Raw genomic sequence first — 22121 nt, 5'->3', positions numbered from 1 at the left:
GTTGGGACCAAAGGTGCTAGATTCAGTATATTTAGTGGTTAGTGAGACAGGGATGCCATGCCCCCTTGCACTTCTTTTCTTATTTATTGCAAAGGCTATGAGCTTCTTCCTAAGGGATAGGAATACAAGTATTCGAGGCATCAGACTTCCCATTCCAAAGTTCATGGAGTTGTCGGATATAGAAATTGCAGCTGATACATTTGTTTACCTGGATAGGGATGAGGAGAATTTTAGGGCCTTTATAGCTACGATGGTGGTCTGTTTGCAGAGCCTCAAGAGCTCTTATTAACTGGGCACAAATCCAGTGGATTTTGGTTTTGCGATACTCAATAGATAGACTAGAAACCACTCGAGAGTTTCACTCGGGACCCCGGTCACACTTCTTTGAGATACTTGTTCTGTCATGTAGGCATTAATATTTCTTCAGAGTAGCAGTAGGTGTGGCACCCTTATTACTTAGCATAAGACAAGAGCTACCTATTGGAGCACATCAAGACTATCACTAGCAGGTAGGGTGGTAGTTGCAAATCAGGTTCTTTTAGCCACCATGTGGTACATAACTTCTTATTGGGCCTTCTCTAGATCATGCATTGGCCAAGTGAAGTAGCTCATCAGGAATTTCATTTGGTTAGGTGGAGATAGTAGTCTTGCACGGACTAAGTTAGTTTGGGATGTTATCATCTGGCCTAGATTTAGCGTGGTTTGGGGATTGTTGACCTAGATAGTTAGAGTAGAGCATTGATGGTAAAGCTCATTGTGAGGGGCCTTCTTGTGAGTGAAGAGCCATGGAAAAAGCTACTATTGTGGCGATTAGAGACCATTGTTTCTGCTCATGGAGGTCCATGGCAGCCTAGCACACCTGGCTATTTCAGCATATCCAAGCTACAAGGCTTGGGAACAGTTTTGAGGTCAGATTTGCTACATCTATTATACGGGCTTGGAGATTAGTATCTATAGGACTTCATTAGATTGACCCAGCAGGTACTGAAAGGAAGTTGAGGCAGCACTTCTTTTTAATCAGCTACTCGAGAGAGAGAGAGGCCACACCATTGGAGAGAGGACCCTCCTATCTTGGGGGAGGTTCTCTACCCAAGTAAAGGCCAATCCCTAGGTGAATCAAGGGGTAACTGATAACAAGGCTTACTGGTCATTTATGACAGCAAGGGGCATTGGAAAGCGAAAAAGATTGGAGCAATCTCAGTGTACTTCTTCCAATTGCAATAGAAGATAATGAAATACTGCAAGGGGCTCCTTTTTTTGGAGCCAACCGGGTGTTTGATGTCTGAGATTAAGTGGTAACATTTGAGTTTATGTGAATTTTATGCTTGCTGTGGTTAATGCTGAATCGGATCATTGCTACACTTTCGAAGGATGAAGACTCGTTTCATGATTCCCTTGCCGAGATACTGTGAACTCCCTTGAATTGGTGGGCCCGTGGCAGTTGATTGGAAGTCAAAAGCATTGCTTTGGTGCTGAAATTGTATTCAGTTGAGCATTACAGCGATAATGTCTTCATATAGTGAGATGGGATTGAGTAGTTATGATGCCTCTTAGTTTGAAAATGCACAAGATGAAGGGGGAAATGCAATGCTTGATGTTGGACAAGGCACATAGCATGGGCAGCAGCTGAAAAAATTTGGTGTAGACCAAAAAAGGGGTCCTTCAAGGCTTCTTGATGGTGATGACCAGTATGAAAGTGAAGAATGTGATGATGAGTTGAGAGATCAATAGAGGACAATAGCTGATAGCTTTGCTAGTTGGTAAAGGATCTTCAATTCACTCGATTTTTGAATTTTTCAAGGAAGGATAAGAAGATGAAGTCATCCTCTAGAGCTTCGAGACTAGGATTTGCCGAAGGAAGAGCCTAAATAGCCTTATGAAGCTTCCAATGTAGTCAATGAGTAAAAGAAATTGGTACTGATGAGGCAATCAATGAAAATGCAAGGGCAACTTAGTAGTGCCAATCCATTTGATTATGGACAAAAAGGCATGCATGCTAATGTGGGTCATCTGGGCTACTTTGGAGGTGGATTCGTTTTCAAAGCAATGGCTCGAAACACTTCAGCCATGGAAATGCATAGACTGAATGTACATGGTATGCAACCACCTATGCAGGGTATGCAAAGCAGCCAAATGTATCTAGGAATGGCCATACAAAATCCAATGTATAGCAATGTTGGCATGATGCTTTGCACACAAAGTAACATGTTTGGTAATGTATCTATGCAGCCTAGTATGTTTGGGACTCATGGAATAGTTGCTGGTTACGTTAATGCACCATTTCATGTTGGTCAAAATGTTGGTACAACAAGTGCACTCTTTTTGCAGCCACCTACCTATGATAAGTTGGCGTGGATGGGCGAAGCAAAAGATTACAATGAGGGGGGTGAATGCGTGAAGTTTGAAGTTTTTAGTGGGGCATAGGGTAAATTGAAAGCTTTGACTTTCATTTAGTAGTTTGATATTGTCTATTTGGGATGAAACTTCATAGAGTCTTTAAAAATCTAAAAGGTAACCACTTTTATAATAGGGAATGCATTGCAGTGGTGGTCTACAATCTTGGTGCAAGGCAAAGCATTGTCAAACTCGGTTTAGTTTAACCGAATGCTTGCTTCTACATGGTTGATGAGTACCTTTGAGGTTGATGTGATGACTGTGTGGCATAACTTCAATGCAAAACAATACAAGAATTTGGAGCACTATAATATGAAGTTTTTGGAGGTATTGCTGCCTGTTATCTCTTATCATGCTATTCCTTTTTTTGAGCAGATTGAAGAGTATTATTGTGGGCTGTCTAAAGAGATCTGGGATTTTCGCATTAACACCCCATTGATCAACATGTGACAACTCATTGAGACTGTAAATAGACTTGATGCTTTACTATGTGGAAAGTCTTTAAGCTTCTAGGGTGATGGAAAAAGTCATTGAAGTGGAGCACAAGGTTGATAAGAAGTGAAGATTTGCAAATAGGCTTTAAAAGAGGCAAAAAAGCAAGGACAACATGGAAAAGATTCACCCAACGTAAAGAATTGATGGTTGCAAATAAATGCTTTATTTGCGAGGTGGAGGGGCATTTGATAAGAAGATAGCAAGGAGAAAAGGGTGAAAATAAGTAGGATGCAAAAGATAAGAGATCCAAAACATCGGTTAGTTTGGTGCTTGATGGAGTTAGTGATTAGCTTAATGATAATGCTATTGAGCTTTGTAAAACATAGTGGAAGACCAGAGATTGGCATGCATTGATTTTCTTTGACAATGGAGCAAGAGCCAATTTTATCTCCATAGACACGGAAATTTGTCCAGGTATTAGAGAGGATGAGATGGGACACATGGGAAAAATTGGCATGCTATGCAAGGGCCATGCAGAGTGTGTCCCACGTTTGATTGGGAAGCTTTGTTTACACATTTCTTCATTGCACCATTAGACTATTGTTGTGTTTTGCTTGGTATGCCTTGGCGTCATCGTGTGCATGTAGTAGTGATGGACTCCCATGACAAAGTCATTGGTATTGAGCATAAGAGTAAGACCCATGCTCTTGATACAAAGCTAAATGGAGAATTAGTCCCAATTGTATCTACTTTAATTGTTTGAAAAGTAATGAAAAAACATCTATTAGGGTTTTTCGTTTTTTGAGATACTTTAATCTCACTTATAACATTTGATTAAGGTATTAATCAAATGTGCAAGGGTCTTTAGCACATGTAATGCACATGGTAGTTATTTCATGGTAAGAGACCAAGGATCTCGAGGATGCAATGGGTGTTAAAGGCAAACGTTGTAATAAGTTATGCTTGATAGGTGTTAGGTGGTACCCGATGCTAGATTTGGGCCTAGACCAATTTATCAACCACCACTAATATTAGTGGTGATGTTAGAGACTAGGTATTAATTAATTAATTAATGCCAGTCTAAGGGTAAATAACTGCTCAGGGATACTTGAAAGAGAAATTGGCCTAGCCAATTTAATTATTGACTAGTGGAATTAATTTTTTGAGCTCCAAAATAATTATTGAAATAATTTTTAGAACTAATATTATGAAAATTAATTCAATAAGTTGGATAATGCTGAAAAATGAGATTAGAAAATTGCAATTTGGCAAAACTTGCACATGAAAACTAAGAAAATGTTTTTAGGGGTTGGTGGAAGTCTATTCCAACCATTGTGAGATAGAGAAGAAGGTCGTTAGAGAGCAAGGAGAGGTTACTGATGTGATTTGTAGCCACTAAGGATAAGTTCTACAACATGTGACAGCAATTTGGAGCCCTTTAGGAGTAGTTGACATCAGCCGAAGGTCCTTCTTATGTAGGTGATAGGTGAGAGGAGGGGGTAGTAGTCTTTCTAGTGGTCCTAAGCTATAGATGACAACTTTCATGGCTGTTTGAGCAGGGCAGCAACAGTTTTTCAACATTTCTTGGGATGATGAAACTCTGAAATTTCTCTGTTTACAACATTTTCTCTCATTCCCTAGACATCTCTCAGGTTATCTCAGTATCTTCTAGTAGTTTAAGCCATCAGAGAAAGAGATTTCACTCAATCTTTGTTGTGAACCCTAATTTATGGCACAAATTAGGGTTTTGACAATGGCCTCGGGATGCATGCTTAGAATTGAGGGCCTAGGACTTGAATTCCAATAGTTGAAATTGAGGAAATTTCAGGGAGGTTCAAGAGGCTAGCCAACCAATATCAGATTTGGGAATGAATTTTTCTTTCAAGGAACAGGGTGAACGCGAACCAAGGGGCAAATTGGATTTTATCCAAAATTAAGTATGTGTCACCATGGGGCCTTTTAGGCATGGAGAAGATGAATGATATTGGATATTGGCTGAAATTGCCTTAGGAATGGCAATGGCCATGATTTGCTCTGCACATGGATTGTGTCCTCCATTACCTGAGTATTTTTGATGATTAATGGGGAGAAAGGGAATTCCTTGTTACGTCTTCTACATTTGACCAATCTTTTGATCTAGATTGTAGTGACATGCCTCTTTCCTTTGGAGGCCTCTAATGTCCAACTAGTAATCAAACCCTTGTGCAGTGGGAATGCCATCGGAAGGACTAAGGTTGAGGGGACTATTCTTAGCGGCTAGCCGCTAACACTACGGATTAGGGCTATTGTTGCCAACATGGTGGCCTTTCATGTGAGAATGTTGAGGCCTATTCATGATGATGTGTGGATGATGTATCTACTAAAATTCAGCTTGAGGTTGAGGAGTTGGATAAGATATTGGTACCTGAGTGGATATTGGCACATAAAGTTCAAAAGGTAGAGATACTTTGTGAAGTTTCAGATATCAATGGATGTCAAATGGTTAGAAACGGGTGACTTGGTAGACTATTATTAGTTGTTACAGCTTTATCTCGATGCTTTTTTGTTGCAGTGCCGACTTTGGATTGGGCTGAGTTAGGTTCAGAAGAGGAAGGGTCTAGAGCTTTGCTTGATGCTCAAGGGGAAGGTAGCACTTCACTCTAGTGGATGGAAAACTCTAGTGTATAGTGGATCTCGAATATATTCAGCATGCATCCAAGATATTGCTTGTTGACAGTTGTGTCTTCCATGGGATTACTATTGAGTATATTAGTCATTGCAGTTGGCATGCATTTTGTGAGGAATGGATGATCGAAGCTCAGCTGAGAGAACACAGTTGACAGTAGAGAGTGAGAGAGTGAAGACACAACACAACTCTCAATGCAATTACTAAGAGTATAATGAAAGTACAAGTACAACCCTTAAACCTTAGGATTGTTAATGTGCATTTACACCTGAAAGGTGTAAAACACGATAAGTAACCGAACTATGTAACATAAGCACATAAAATAGAAGATAATATAACAGGGGAAAAAAACTCTCATAAGGAGAGTAAAAAGTGCTCTAGTGTTCTACAATGGATCACCGACACTCCTTTGTGAGCGTAAGTGTGAGTTAAACCCAGCAACCCCCCCTGGAGTGAAAAGTGATCAGCATACAAGGATTATCAAACAAAGGAGATCAAATTTAAAGTATTGTGAAATGCTTCAAATTTGTCGCGAGGAAGAGCTTTGATAAAGGTGTCTGCCACATTATTGGTGGTAGAATAGCAGACAAGGCAAATATCTCCTAAATGTACCACTCTCTTACAAAGTGATAGTGGATCTCTATGTGTTTTGTGCTTGCATGAAACACTGGGTTCCATGCCACTGCAATGGCACTCTATTTGTCAGTAAACAAAGGAGAGACTCTGTGACAAATACATCAAGTTCAGTCAACAAACAGCTTAGCCATACACATTCAACCGTGGTAGTGAAAGCTGCCTTGTATTCAGCTTCACAAGACGATGTGGCAATAATGAATTGTTTCTTGCTAAGCCAAGAGATGCAAGATAAGCCAAGAAAGCAACAGTTTCCACTCGTAGAGTGACGTGAATCAAAATCACCAGCCCAACCTGAATCATTGTAAGCATTTAGTTGCAGTGGTCTTGTCTTGGTATAAACTAGTCCAAGAGTCCTAGTATGTGTAAGTAACGAAAAGCACGCTTCATAGCTTCCCAATGTGACATGTGTGGGATGTGCATGTATCTGCTTAGGGATGAAACTGCAAATTGAATATCTAGCCTTGTGTTGCATAATTAAATGAGACATCGAACTGTTGGAGCATATGTATGGATATCAAACAAATCACTGTCTCATGCAAAGATAGCTTGAGTCTAGTCTCCATCGGTGTGCCAACAGTTACGCTTGCAATCTTGGAAGCTAAATCTCTCAAGGAGTCTACCAATATATTTGAATTGTGACAATCCAATGCCTCTAGCATCATGAATGAGCTGAATGCCCAAATAGAATGCAAAGATCTTAAATTTGACATTTCAAAAGTTTGTTGCACAGTTTTCTTGAATGCTGAAATTTGATCAGCATGTGTCCTTGTGAGTGGAAGATCATCTAAATAAAGACACATGACCAACAAAGATCCCCCCTTTTTGTATACTTAAAGAGTAGACTTTGATGGGCTGGTAATGAACCCTTGGGTGAGTAAAAAGGCATCAATCTTTGCATACCAAGCTCGTGGAGCTTGCTTTAAACCATACAAAGCCTTTTTCAGCTTGCATACCAAGTGTTTGGATCCCTCAACTGCAAAACCAATGGGCTACTATACATACACTTCTTGAAGTTCCCCATGTAAAATGAAGTTTTAATATCAAGCAACCATATGGGCAGCCAAAGCAACTATAGACTGAATGGCAGTCATACGGGATGTAGGAGCAAATGTCTCCTCATAGTCAATGCCTTTCTTTTGTGCGTAGCCTTTGGCCACAAGTCTGGCTTTAGACTTATCAATGGATCCATCCGCATTTCTTTTCAGTTTTTAGACCAACTTTGTACCCATCTGCATTTCTTTTCAGTTTATAGACCCACTTTGTACCAAAGGCTTTCTTTCCAATAGGCAATGTCACTAAATCCCATGTTTGATTCTTTATGATGGAATCAAATTCAGCTTGCATTGCTACCATCCAATGCACACTTTGTGTGCATCCTTAAAGCATTCAGGCTCCTCATCATCAAGTGTGTGTGCTGCCATAACGAACTCCATTGTATTAGCATGATCATGCATATGGGCTTGTCTTCTAGAACAACCAGCAATAGGAGTATCCAAATGACTTATCTTTCATAGTTTTCAAGCACCATCTAGGCATCTGCCTAGCTTTTTGACCATGTACAAGCTCTTGTTGAATTTCAAATTCAGGATCTTGCTGAATATTCAGATTAAGCATAGGCTGAATTTCTGCATTGCTCAATGGAGCAGCTAGTTGAACATTGTGTTCATTTACTAAAACTCCAGCTGTATCACCAAAAGAAATGGGCAGCAACCCTTCAAACACATCATTTGCAGCTTGATATGTATCAAAACTAGCAAGGGATAATTTTGATTTTTCATAAAAAATCACATCTCTACTGACAAAGACTTTCTTGGAAACAGGATTACATAATCTATATCCTTTGCTCTCAGTGTTGTACCCTATAAAAATGCATTTGATAGCCTTGTTGCCCAACTTATTTCTTAGTACTTTGAAAAATAAGCATATGTAAGGTATCCAAAAGTACCAAAATGGCTAATTGAAGGTTTTTGACTGTTCCAAGCCTCCAAAGGCGTAACATTTTTCAATGCCTTGGTAGGGCACCTATTCAAAACATGGCAGCACACATAACTCGTTCCATTCAAAATCCATGTGGCAAACTCTTAGCTTTTAGCATACATTTGGCCGTCTCCATGAGTGACTGATTCTTCCATTCTACCACCTCCCTCTTAGCTTTCATCATACATATGGCCATCTCCATGAGTGATCGATTCTTTTGTTCTACCATCCCATTTTTTTGTGGAGTATATGCAGTAGTATACTAATGGATAATGCCTTTTTGTTTCAAAAACTTATTCAGCAAGAAAGACATGTATTTCCCTCCCCCCCTGCTGGTCCGAATGGAGTGTCTTAATCTTGCAGCAACCAGATTGATTTTCAGCAAGTACAACAAAAGCTAAAAATGCATCATACACCTCTAACTTTTTCACCAATAAGTAGATCCAACAAAAACAAGTAGTCATCAATGAAGGTGACAAAGTAATAAAATCCACCCAGTGACTTTGTCTTCATAGGTCCACATACATCTGAATGCACAATCTGTAATCTAGCGGTTGCGTTAAAAGCAACATCACAAGGAAACGAGAATCGATGCATTTTTTTCAAAATGCATCCCTCACAAATATGCTCAGGAGGTCTCTCCAAGAGAGGTAAGCCATCTAGTATTTGAGTATGCTGCTTACGTATCAAACTGCCATAGTTGACATGTCCTATGCGAGCATGCCATAACTTACCTGTGACGTGGTAGGAGTAAGAGTAGATGCTAAATAGACTAACTGATCAATCCAATAGGCATCCAACTCATAGAGTCCATGACATAATGTGCTAGTCAAAACCAAAGTCTTCTTTATCCCTGACCGTACATTTGTTATCGTCAAATGTAACCTGCTTACCATACTCTGCTAAAGAAGAAATGTATAATAAACTCTTCTTTATGCCTAGCACATATAATGCATCATGTAAACAAAGAGTAGAGCCATCAATGGCTTTCAAGACAATCTTCCCAACACCTCTAAGAGGATAGGATGCATTGTTGGCACACTGCACAGACTTGCCAATAGCAGCTGCAATAATTGAGGAAAAAAAATCTCTACAAGATGTAATGTGCTTAAAAGCACCACTGTCAAAGAACCAAGTGCTAGTATCCTCAGTAGAGCTAAATGCTCTATCAGCCCAAGAGGAGTCATAATTGCAAGTGTAAACACAGTAGTCATGGTCTACAACAAAAGACATGGACTTTGTAGCAATAGAAGGTGCATTAGAAACAAACATCCCTGACTCCTCCTTTTCCTTGGCAGTGTGGTTCTTACATTCATGATGTAATGACTTAGATTCTTATAATAGTGGCACTTTCCCTTCTTGGCTTGTGTGCCTCCTTGTTTCTTGTTGCTTTGTGAAGTACTTGAACTTCTAGAACTTTGTGGAGCATTTCTAGACTCTCTACCCTTGCGCTTCTACCTCGCCATAAAAGCCTGTTCATAGGCTATAACATCCATCCCAGTGTTCTTTCTTGTTTGCTTTCCTTCTAGGAGCAAACTAACCGATTGAAGAAAGGTAAGTGGATGCAGAGAAATTCTCATAGTGAGATTTAAGGCACAATGCGAAAGCCCAAAAAAATTTATTGTCCAAAATGCACAATTTCAATCTATTTCAGACAGAACCTATAGATGTGCCAATGTTTGCTTGAAATCCAAAAGCCCCAACATTTTGGCCCGCTTTCCAAGAAATCTCTGCAATAAGTGTGTCCAAGACACATCCAGGAGAAGAAATAGACTACTTGGGGCAAAAGCCCTCTGCTATGATTCAGATTTTTTTATAAAAAATAGATAAATGTCTCCTTTTACCTTCTATGTTGGCGGTTTGCTCTGGGGTTGACAGCCTCAAGGAGCAGCAAGATGTTGGCGGGCTTGGCGGATGGGGAGGTGGGTGCTGGCCAAAAGGCAGGCAGGTAAGGAGGAGCAAGCAGCGTGGCATGAATATGGAGTGGCACTAGGACTGGCAGCATTGGGACACGTGGCTCTCAGGCAGTGCTGGGCGCAAGACAAGAAGTGTTGGTGCTGGGCACAGAAGGCTGTTGGTGCCGCAGGCGAAGCTAGGGGGCGTTGCGATCGGGCCGGGCGGGTAGAGTTGGTGCTGGTGGCGTGAGCTGCATCAGTTGTGGTGGGGCTGCAGCTGTTGGGCTAGGAGCTACAGGGTGGGCGAGCTTGCAGGGTGGTAGGCTTGGATTGTTGGCAAGGTAAAGACAGAGGTTGACGAGCTTGAAGAGCTGGACTATACCAAGCTTGAGCTCTGATACCAAATATGAGGAACGGAGGATTGAAGCTCAACTAAGAGTACACAATTGATAGTTGAGAGTGAGAGAGAAGACACATCATGACTTCCAATGCAATTACCAAGAGTATAATGAAAATACAAAATACAACCCTTAAACCTTGTTAATGTGCATTTACACCTAAAAGGTGTAAAACATGATAAGTGACCGAAATGTATAAAACAAGCACATAAAATAGAAGATAATATAACTAGGGGAAAAAACCTCTCATAAGGGGAGTAAAAAGTGTCCCAATGTTCTACCGCCGATCAACGACACTCCTCTGTGAGCATAGGTGTGAGTCCAAACCAACACATTTAGTGTGTTTTTCATTTTTAGCTCTGAAACTATACATTTTCATCAATTTATGATAATTAGCGGTTCATTACCATTTCCTACTTTGGATGATCATTAATTTTGAGTGGTATTCAATTGATTTTATGAACAACATTGTGTTTTATGAATGCCATTGATAGTTCGGGCATGGTTTATGCTGAAGTTATGCTTCACTATGGTTGTTTGGCCGGAAGAGTTGATATGCATTAGTAATAGATGCATCTTATGGGTTTTTGGTAACAATTTGGGACTCTTCTGGTCTACTATGTTTTGGTTATGTTGACGTAGAAATTTTCCATGGTATTTGGCAGTAGCATGGTCAAGCAATAGCGGGCTAGATTGTTTTACTATGATGCCTTATGGAAATTTTAAAGTGCGCTAGAAAGTAACAAAGGAGGGGCTGTTGAGCTAAAAGTTCATTCCGTACTGATTAGCTTTTTTAAAAAGCCCCAAAATATGTAAATTAACAAAATATGTAAATTAACAAAATTGTCCCACATGCAAAACCCTAATTTGGGAGGATTCTTTTGCATTTATAAGTAGATAGGCTGCCCACCATTCAGCCCCATCCTTGTCTTGCACGTTTCAGCCACTATCATCCCTCTTCTACTAGTTTTCTAGCCTCCAGGCAATTGCTACTATGTGGTCTACACCTATTGTGCAGCCTCCCATTGCTGTTGGTGATCAGATGCCATTATCTTCAGGCGGTTACATTTCTGCATTTACTAGTTTGTGCCCCAGAGACTGCTGCGTTTTGGTTTCCAGCTTGTTGCCCTTCCATTTTCAGCATCGGTCTAATTTGTGTTTGTATCTACAGCAGGTCATTTCTTCAGCACTTCTCTTTGTCAGCCTCTGCTCCAATTGGTGGTTATTGCACTTGGGATACATCTCTGGTGGACGATGCACATCGATACCTTCCTTAGCCCATTCCCATGAGAGCCATTGGCTATTGGATAGCTCTACCCTTGAGCATTATGTACATTCTCTCATTTATTTACAACATTGATTCATTCACTTCAAAGTTCTCTTTCTTCTCTGTTTGTATTTGTTTTTTGTCGCGTTATTGTTTGAGTCCTTGTGTTTTGGTTGTATTTGTACATTCTATGTTTTTTTTGTGCAAACCTTAGCATATCTTCACAAAGAAAGCTAGCCCCTTTCCTTTTTTTGAAAATGAGAACCCCTTTTGCACTCTGGCCTTCACCTTGGTCAGAGGATTTTTATCGAAGTGGGAAGGATGAGGATGACTCATCAGAAGAGCTATACCTTGCTTCTTCTTCTCCTTCTTCTTCCTTGAAGCTGCTAACTCCTTACTATCCTTGTGCGAATGACCTTCTTAATATAGTGATAGTAGTGGGCCTTTGATGACTTCTTCCTATCACCCTTCTCTGAGGTTGCAAATACCTCATCATGGCCACTATATTGAGATGGAATCCTCATGCTCAAGCAACATTGAGGACATATGTATAAAACTAATTGGCATCGATGAAGTTTGAACATGCAAAGCATTGGCTACTCCAAACTATGGAAAGAGCTTATAGAGCATAGCCCCCACAACATGAGCCTTTGGAAGCACGGATTGTATGTGCATAAGCTAATCCTATACTTGTCTAATACAAAGCAAGAAAGATTGAACGGTATCTTTAGGCTCAAATTTCATCTATTGGAGCTGTCCATAGAGGGTCATTGCATGTATAGTCGATGGAGCCTCGCACAACATTTGGAGCTTCTCCCACACTGCTGAAGCTATTTTGTAGGAAGCGACTACCGGTGGAACCTCTTTAGAAATGCATTTGGAGAAGAGTGGAATATTCATGAGCATCATCGTGATCCCATGCAAGCACAACTTCCTCATAGTTGATGGGTCCCAATCATGTGGAAGACCAGTGGGAGGTTGGGGTTGCTCAAAGCTCATGAAAGTATCAAAAGATGATGTACCAGTGAGATAGTAGGGTTTGTGGGGAGGAACACAGAGTGAACTCGGAAAACATGGAGAAGAGAAGAGAAGAGAGAAGAAACTTTGATGAATGGAATGATGAAGTTTTGAATCATGGAGTGAATGTGATACAAGGGAACAAGGGTTCCATAGCACAAGGAAGATGATGAAGACAACCTTGAACCACGAACCACAATTTCTTCCTGAAGGGTTGTGAGGGAAGTGGAGAGGCTGGAGAGAAGAGGTGATAGACTCAATGAATTAGCCTTAAAGAATGAGTGAGAGAGTGATCTATAAATAGGCAGTGTCAGTCTAGGGTGGCGCCCCTTTTTGGAGTAGCAAATCCTAAATGCAAAATGCAAAAACGCAAAAAACGCAAACTGCGGGTGAAGGGTTTCTCAACACCCCTTCTCACGCCCAAAAAGGGGAAGAAGAGAAGAGTGAGGTGGAGATGGAATGCTACATGCTGAAGAATGCTCATGTAGCAAGTGCCACTTGGAAAGTGTCTCTCGCGGGAAAATTATTCACTTGCCCAAGCGCCCTAGTACAAAGATGATGAAAACATACAATGCAGAGGAGGAATGCCAGACTTTGTGTGGTGCCGAGAACCATAAGGATATGCCTGTACTCGATCTCGGGAATTGGCTCCATACTGACCAGGTGACTAAGTGTCACTAGATGGTGATACTTTTTACAATTGCTTTTCTTATTTACTTATATAAATATTTTATTTTTCTTTTTTTTTGTTGTTGTTGCTTCTTACCCCCAGAGTTCTCTTGGAATAAGCTGGGATCTTTGCATGGCTAGAAGAGGCAGCCATTGGGACAAATTGGACTAATGGTTTGTCTGAGCCTTAGGACTGGTTCCATATTGAATGGGTTTGAGGTTGTGTGTGTAACTGGCCTGTTCAATGGAAAGGGCGGTAGTGTACAACCAAAATATATAAATGCTTTCACCCAATTCACAGTCGCCCACTTTACCTGTTCAATGGATTGGTCTTTTCTCTAGAGGGGATATCCTTCTAGCAGTCATTGCATCTAGCAGAGACAGGACATTCACTTTCACAATTGAGGAGGATGGCCGCCTCCAGCAAACAGGACCTTGACCTTACAGCACTTAGTGGCTGTTCTAGGCAGAGAATGAGAGTAGTTGCAGACTTTCAAAGAAAATGGCACATAGACCCAGACCCAACCACTTGTCTTATAGATGGATGGAGATATTGGGCATACCAGAGAAGGCCTCTACAGATACTTCAGTGGGATCCAGGAGAGTGGTTGTGGAGGGATCCCTTCCTTGATAGGCCATCCGACATGCCCTTCTTTGGCTACAGTACTAGATTGGGATGGAGGATATAGATGAGCAAGATTACAGCACAACCTGCAGCCATCCCTCATTGGCATAGAGAGGGAGTCTCAGATGAGTTCCTATACGACTTTTGGAGGCAGCTACATGACGCCTTCAAGCCCAAGAAGATATCTCTCTTTCTATGGCTTCTAGCCCATACGAGTTTAGCAGTTGGTACTTGGCTTGGATATGGTAGGGACTGAGTGGCTTGCGCACAATGTGGTGAGCCAGAGGAGACTAGAGACATTGCCTCTGGGACTGTCCTAGAGCCCTAGAGATTTGGAGGAGAGCTCTTAGGATAGTATTCCATGGTACAATAGAGTCCATTGTGGCGACATGGGGGGCTGCAGCTTGGGTCACAGACAGAGGTCCAACTTGTGGCTTTGAGGACACTCAGGGGAGCATTTCTTTTCTCATCATTGGACAGCATCTGAGCAGGATCCCTACCCCAGACTACTCACAGACACAGTGGACTCAGGGACATTGTCATAGATGGGAGCTGATTTCCAGCATTATAGCTTGGTACATATGGAATGCGAGATGTAGCCAGGTCATTGATCTTTAGGATAGACCCACTGGGGAGTCTTTATTGAGGATTTGGACAGAGATAGTCCATACTCTCGGTGGGAGATGGGAGAGGTTGCAGGGCAGCTTTGAGAGGATGAGGAAGAAAAGAGAGGCTTTCTTTAGGATTTGGGATTCAGACACCTTCTTTCACACTACTGCTCAGATGGTCTAGCACTTCAGCCCACCAGATTGGTTGTTTACACAACCATTGTATCTTTGATGTACTTAGTTACTCTTCACAGAGTTTCTTGTACTTTGTATTTACCTTAGGGGGCTTTCTCCGAGGTGTTATTAATAGAGTTCTCTTTTCTTTGGGGGGGGGGGGGGGGGAACTCTTTTTAACGTTTGCCTACTACCAACGGCCCTCTTTTCCCATGTCTATCGACTAAGTATGGGGGTATACTTGACCCTCTTTTTCTCTTGGTGTGATTTGGTTTATGGATGGCTCATTGACTTCCTTTTGCACCGCCTCTAATGGGTTTGTTGTTTCCAGCAATTTTTTCCTAGCCCGGACTACTCTAATAATGGTGTGCATGCAAGACCCTCATATAATTAGGACCGGTTTCCTCTCCCTGCATTAAGGTTAAGGGAGGCCTTATATCGGCTGAAAGGAAGGGTTGGGGGGGGGCGTGGGCGCACGCTGTAGACACCTGGATGGCCATGTGGGTTTCCCAACTGGCAAGCGTGGCAGCCAGCAATGAGCTGGCAGAGATGTTGAAGGCGACAAAGGTCACAAGGAGGATGTGAGCTTTGTAGGGACACGGCCGTCATGCTGACAACACGTGGGAGGAGAGAGGGAGTCCATATCTAGTAACCATGTGGCTTGCCTTGCTGGTTGCTGTACTGGAGCTGGTTGTCTGGCTCATAGACACGTGGAAGAAGGGCATGGCTACCATGTTGAGCCCTTGGTAGGAGGGAGAGCAGCCTTAGGATTAACTTATTTGCTGACTCATAACTAACTATTTAATAAATAATAACCCACATACCTATCCCTTATGTAGCTCATAATGACCTTGCAAACTTAGTCTATTCGAGCTTGGGTATAACCCATCTAGTTTGGTTCCATTACATGTGGTGTCACAGTAAAGCTATGGAAATTGGTAATGTCACATATGAAAGACGAAATTTAAAATAAAGAGCATTCCATAATAGGATTTTTTTGCAAATGTTTTTTGTTATTGTGATTAGCATTTTAAGGTGTGGGTTGCTTAAAAACTTGTGCAGAAAGTGATTCTACTGAAAGATGTGACATGTGTCCGGAAAGCAAAGACAGCTGGATTATTTCCAAATGCAATCGAGATTGTTGCTTGGGGGAAAAAGGTGGTGCTTTTCATATTGGCAGTTCTCTCTTGCTGATATTGACATGATTAATTCCAGATGTATGAGAACTGCATTTGTGTGGTCATGGGTAGAAAAGCTTTTGGGTGTATTTATGTTAATAGTCTAGTTGGAGCAAGAAAATTGAAATAGCTTATGCTGTCATTGTGTTGAACCTATATTGAGGATGACCTGAAGGGCTAAATGATTCAAGCCACATAATTAATTCCAGATGTATGAGAACTGCATTGGTGTGGTCATTCATAGAAAAGCTTGGGTGTATTTATGTTAATAGTCTAGTTGGAGCAAGAAAATTACTTTATGTTGTCATTGTGTTGAACCTATATTGAGGATGACATGAAGGGGTAAATGATTCAAGCCACATCTTAGCCATTTTGGTGGATCAAAAGCTTAGATTCTACCTGTTTGCTTTACATCTTTGGTTTAGGAAATGGGCATGAACTTCATGTGTCTCTGTTGGGATTGAGGCATGGAAAATCTCATCTGGCCTTTCTTCCAGGGAAATGCCATTAAGCTAAGGATATTGGGAAGGAAAATACAATATGATCATGGTTGAGTTGAATTGCTCCTTACCTTGTCACAATGTTGTATATGTGCTGCAGAACTTTTTTGCATCTTTTCTTTCTAGAGATGAAGCGTATCGGCTAATAGTAGAAGGATGGGCTCGCCATTGCAAATATGCACGATTGCTTACTGACTCTCAGGTGATTCATAACATTATTTTTGTGAGCAGATATACTGCTCCTATCCCCAATGCATTTATTACAGTACTGTCTCAACCTTTACATAGCAAATTGTCTTCAGATTTACTTGAATTGTGTAATGCAGGCAACTCAAGATCAACATGATGCATCTTTCTCTGAGTCAAGCTTTGGAAGCAGGTACATGCCTGTTCTTTGGTGGACATTGCAATCAACTCTTGCAGCTTTTAAGTTTAGTTTCAGAAAGCAGAAGTTGTCCACAAGGAAGGTTTTTTTATGCCTTTTAAAGTTTCAAAGAGTTGATCATGACCTATTCTCTGCTGCAGTTACATTTTGAAGGGCTTGAGACAAAGACTAAGGTTGTTTTCTTTGGAGACAGGGATATTGTAGAAGTACCTGCTGAGCGACACAGTAAATCTGAGCATGGACCTGGAAATGGTGGTGAGGCTTGTGATAGAGAAACTTCAGGCATAGAGAGATCCAATGTAGAGAATGCTGCAGAAATTATGGATGGTCCAAAGTGTTCTGCAGCGAACAATGAAAACTTATGGGATGTTGAAGATGGAACTGCACCTGAAGGTAGGGTGTGGTAACTTTATGTTTGAATACAGGAGCATAAACTAGCAATTTGATGCATTCTATAAAAGCTAGGTTTATAGGGGAGAAAGAGATGCATGCGAGAATACACTAGGGTTTGCAGAGAAAATGTAGTCTATTTACAGGACATGAGTAACAAATCAATTCAGAATATGGAATGCGAAAGACAGGATGCACTCAATGAACCAATTGAGTATGAGAGGTATGGATACAACTGATGCTCAAGAAGGGGAAGGGTGTCCATTCAAACCATTTGTCTCTCAAGGAGCGTGCTGAGGGATGGAGGAAGAGCCTATCACATTCTTATGGATCACATATGTGAACAGGAAGGCACCATTTCATGCCAGATGAAGAGAAAATAGTCAGTCATGTGCAGGGCAGGTGTGAACACCTAAAATGCAACTATTCCTGGCTGGTTAGTGTTGTGAGAAGTAGCATTTGGCAGCAAAATGCAACAGCATGGCAGCTCCAGGGGCAAGTACCAGCATCATGAACTGTCTGGGAATCAGTATCAGCAGCTGGGGCATCAATATACAGCAGATGGAGACCTCTGGTGCAGGTGAATAACAGCAGTCCTTCCTCCTGTCTAATGTGGGAGCAGCAGGTCTTTGCAATAGGAGTGAACTCCAAGGCAGTAATACAAGTCATTTCCACTCCAGGGTGTGTTAGGAAGAATGCGGGCATGTGAATGGGTGGATGATGAATGTTGAAGGCAGACATGATGATGATAATGGCAAAGTGACTTGGAATAATTGGGACGATAAGTGGCAGTCCTGATCCCCTTTCTGTGGGACGTTTCGAGCCAATTATCCCACCAAAAATTAACTTTTTGTGAAATGTCCACCTAGGATCCAACCTACACAGGAGACACCACACAAACTATATACACGAACATATGGATCTTGGACATCAAACACACCTCCCGATCATATAGTCAAATGGGCTCACCTTGGAGTCTAGGAGCTAGCAGGACATCAGGTCATGACCATGTCTCAAGAGTCCGTGTATTGCCAGACTACATTGTTCCGATGTATGGATGCATTGGCCTCTAGGGCAAGAGTCAAGGAGTGGTGATTACACAATAATGTGCACAATAGAGTCTTGGATCCTATAAATAGGATTGGGCTGCCCTAACCCTAAGTGCCCTTAGTGCATTTGCACTAAGTCACTTCATGACCATTGTGGCAAATGCTACTAACATTCGTCTAGATGTCCAAGGATGTAACACTTTTTCCATTATGAATGATTGGTGTCCTTAACAATATCCTTAGGAATAACATAGGGAAAATAACTCTTTAATGAACGTACTGACTCCCAAGTAGCCTCAAGCTTTGGCGGTCCTTCCATTTGACTAGATACTTGGGATAAATGGTCTGATGGGATTGTTTAGTCCTATGGTTAAGAACGGATTTGGATTAGAGTGGAACATAATGAGTAGTATTCCTAAACCATTATGAGGTGTTCGCCAGTCTCAATCCAAGGCACACCTTTTAGTAGTCCATCAGTAGGTTTTTCAAAAATGGTGACGCCTGGCGCTTCCTTGGAGTATCACGGGGTTTGTTTAGGCCCGACTTAGTCTACATCACAATGGAAGAGCTCCAGCCGAACCTACTAGGATCGACCTGAAATTCCGGGTTCCTAAAATCGGACGGGTCTCCTAATAGCCAACTAGTGTTAGTAATTTCGAGTTCCCACTTTCTACTGGATTACTCGAATTGAAGCGGACTTGCCATTGCACTTGGTTCAAAGAGAATGGGAGATGAAGGGGAGTGCGGTACGTTAACCCTCCTGCCTATAAGACAAAAGCTCATCCCGGCTCCCTAAAACAATACAAGTCGGTTCTACCTAACGGCTAGTTGGTCAATTTATCATCTTTCTATTCTTATATCCCGATTTAGAAAAGCTCTCGGATAATTGGGACTACCCTACTGTTGGACGGACCTGTCGGGGGTCATGCCCACCCGCTTTCCTTTGACGATGGTATCGTCTTTAGTTTTTTAATTACCTACAACACATTTATTGAAAAATATACAACCAACTTCCTTAATTAGTCCGTTAAATCACAGGTTCCTTCACGTAATTTATTTCACGGATATGCATATAATTCAAACAACCCTTGAATAAAAAATAAATTTATTTATTATATTGGAAGTTTATTACAATTTTCATCTTCCCGATTCTATAGAAGATATACAAGATTCCTTGAGGGTATTTTGTCCACCAAGATTCCTTCCTTGTAACGAATTTACAACCAGAATCCCCTTGGCATCCGCATTCTCTAGTGCTCGAGACTTTCCCTATAGATAGACCTTTTCACTACGGAGCCGGACTAAGCCTCTTGAAGTGATAAATATGACTTCCTTGGAGTAGGGTCTTGCAGCTAGTTTGGGGGTAGCCTAGCGCGATATTTCCTTTTATTCTGTTTGTCAATGTTTTTAATTAGAGATCTAGATTTTAGCAAACACAAGCAATCATTTCAAACAATGACAATCACACCATTATGTAATTCACATCTTCACATAGCCAAGGTAGTCCTTAACCTAAGGTAACCTTACATTCTAACAAGGATTCTTTTTTTCATAAAGAAGTGTTGAGCACAAATCTTTGAATACTGTTAAGCAAGACACAAATTTTCCGTTTAGGGTTAACTTACATAAGCGAATTTACTTTAGTTGGTACTTAGAAAAATATTGCGATAATAATTTAATGAGATGATTTACAGGATCTTTTAAATAGACTTTCACTTTTTAAGTGTTAATCAACTCCTAACCATTGTCGCGTTTGACAATGAATATATCGAGTTATTTTACTAATCTCGAGTGCGCATAACGTCCCTTATTCATTTCGTGGAATAACCTTTTGCAGCTATTTTCATCATGATTCTACGAATTATAATCTTGATTAATCTATCTACAAATCATAGGTAGTTGTTAACTGTTTGTGCGTGTATTAATATGCTCTCTAGATGAAACAGACATCTCGTGTAAGTGTAAATGCAAAAGCTAATATTTTATGTACTTAATTTCGAAAAAAATCTTAATATTTTATGTGGCAATATGAAAATAATAGACTATTTCTGAGTTGTGAACAATTTGGTTTGGCATGACGTCACTGGGAATTTTGTCTTTGCTTGCATTTACGTTCGCCACACCCGATGTTCTGTTGGTAGTGGCAATTGCGGCAAACTTTGGGCATTCTTGTATCTCTGGCAATACCCGTTATTGCGGTGGATTTCATGGACTTTCCGTCTCGTTGCTTTGGAGCCATCGTTCGCAAGCGGGTTCAAGAGATAGAGAAGGTGAAATGAATTCGGGATGGGAGAGTGTGAGAGCAGCTTGCCGAGTTGAAGACCGAGACAAGGGGAGGTTGAGTTAATTCGTTCTCTAAACCCCTCTCTAATTTCCTCTCGCAGCTTATCGGGATCTTTTCTCTTTCTCTCTTTCTAATTCTTCCCGTCTCTAGCTCCCCCTCGTAGTCTCTCGGGGAGGGGGGGTATCCTTCTACCTTCCTCTCTTTTCCTCTCTCTTGCTCTATACTCTTGGAAAGGGCCTCTCTCCTCCTGGTCGTGAAAGGTGAGAAGGATCGAAGCTTGCAGGCGAGAGCTATGGCGGGAGAGCAAGAGCAAGAAAGAGAGAGACAAGAAATGGGAACTCCAACAGTCACAATGTGTGATTAGGCCTTCCTTTATTCAAATTGTCACTAAAAGAATAAAGAATAAAGTGATGGTGACGGGCGCCTGCCAGCTGCAGTGTGCAGTGGCGGTGACTGTCAGTGTAGTAATACAGGGGCGGCTAGGTGGAGGCGCATTTACCCCCAATAACCTCCCACTTAAAGGCGAATCTGCCCTAGTGAGGAGTCAAAAGAAAAAGAAAAAGACAGTACAACATGTACACATGTACAACAGGATAAGGAAAGACGTCATCTCATCCCACGCCTGTCAACCTCTCGAGGAAGGCAAAGTGCTCTGTAGAGAGGCTTTTCGTGAGTAGATCTGCAGGATTCTGGTTAGTCAAGACCTTGACAAGATCAATAGACTTGTCCTCAACGACCCCACGTATGAAGTGATACCTCACCTCAATGTGTTTCGTCTTCGGATGGAAAACCGGATTCTTGGCTAACTGAATAGCACTCATAGAATTTGAATGCAGTGTAGGGATAGCATGAATACCAAGGTCAGCCAACCAAATGACCCAACCAAATGGCCTCCTTGCAAGCCTCAATGGCTGTAACATACTCGGCCTCTGTAGTAGAAAGGGCCGTGTATTTCTGCACCTTGGATATCCAAGAAACAGCACCTCCAACATATGTGAATACATAGCTGCAAGTGGACTTCCTACTATCTGCATGTCCTGCATAATCAGAGTCAGTGTACCCCACGACTCCTGTATCCTGGCTGCCATAGCATATGCACATATCTGCAATGTCCTTCAGGTACCTCATGATACCCTTCACGGCATCCCAATGCTTCTTGCCAGGTGTAGCCATATAGCGTGCCATAACACCAACTGCAAAGGCAATATCTGGACGAGTGGCTATCATGGCATACATAAGACTGCCCATTGCGGATGCATAGGTAATCTTGGCCATCTCGGCCCTCTGCTCATCTGTCTGCGGACAATCAGCCTATGATATCTTTACATAAGAAGGCAATGGATAGTCAATAGGCTTTACGTCCTGCATGCGGAAGCGCTCAAGGACTTTATGAATATACTCTCTCTGTGACAAGTAGAGGAGTCCCTGATGCCTGTCGCATCTACTGCGCATACCAAGTATGTGAGCGGCCTGTCCCAGATTTTTCATCTCAAAGCTCTTCTTGAGTTGAGCCTTAAGAGCATCTAGCTCATCATGAGCTTTCCCTGCTGTCAGCATATCATCCACAGAGTACCA

The 22121-nt window shown here is 41.6% G+C and overlaps 1 protein-coding gene across 4 annotated transcripts in view; it reads left to right on the top strand.

Moving 5' to 3' along the window:
• The window catches only part of LOC148036058 (protein VASCULAR ASSOCIATED DEATH 1, chloroplastic-like), a 266535-nt gene that overhangs the window by 38437 nt on the left and 205977 nt on the right, over window positions 1-22121 (top strand). For all 4 annotated transcript variants that reach the window (XM_087678065.1, XM_087678064.1, XM_087678063.1 and 1 more), the window contains exons 5-8: window positions 15823-15918; window positions 16539-16640; window positions 16765-16817; window positions 17017-17216. In XM_087678065.1, the coding sequence (XP_087534191.1) occupies window positions 15823-15918; window positions 16539-16640; window positions 16765-16817; window positions 17017-17216 (451 nt within the window). The remainder of the gene's footprint in view (window positions 1-15822; window positions 15919-16538; window positions 16641-16764; window positions 16818-17016; window positions 17217-22121) is intronic.

The sequence above is a fragment of the Lygodium microphyllum genome, chromosome 5 (assembly GCF_053477565.2).
Source record: "Lygodium microphyllum isolate KBCC chromosome 5, Lygodium_microphyllum_v1.1.10, whole genome shotgun sequence".
Taxonomy (NCBI): Eukaryota; Viridiplantae; Streptophyta; class Polypodiopsida; order Schizaeales; family Lygodiaceae; genus Lygodium; species Lygodium microphyllum.
Note: the sequence above shows the minus strand (reverse complement) of the source record. Positions and strands in the feature narration are given on the sequence as shown.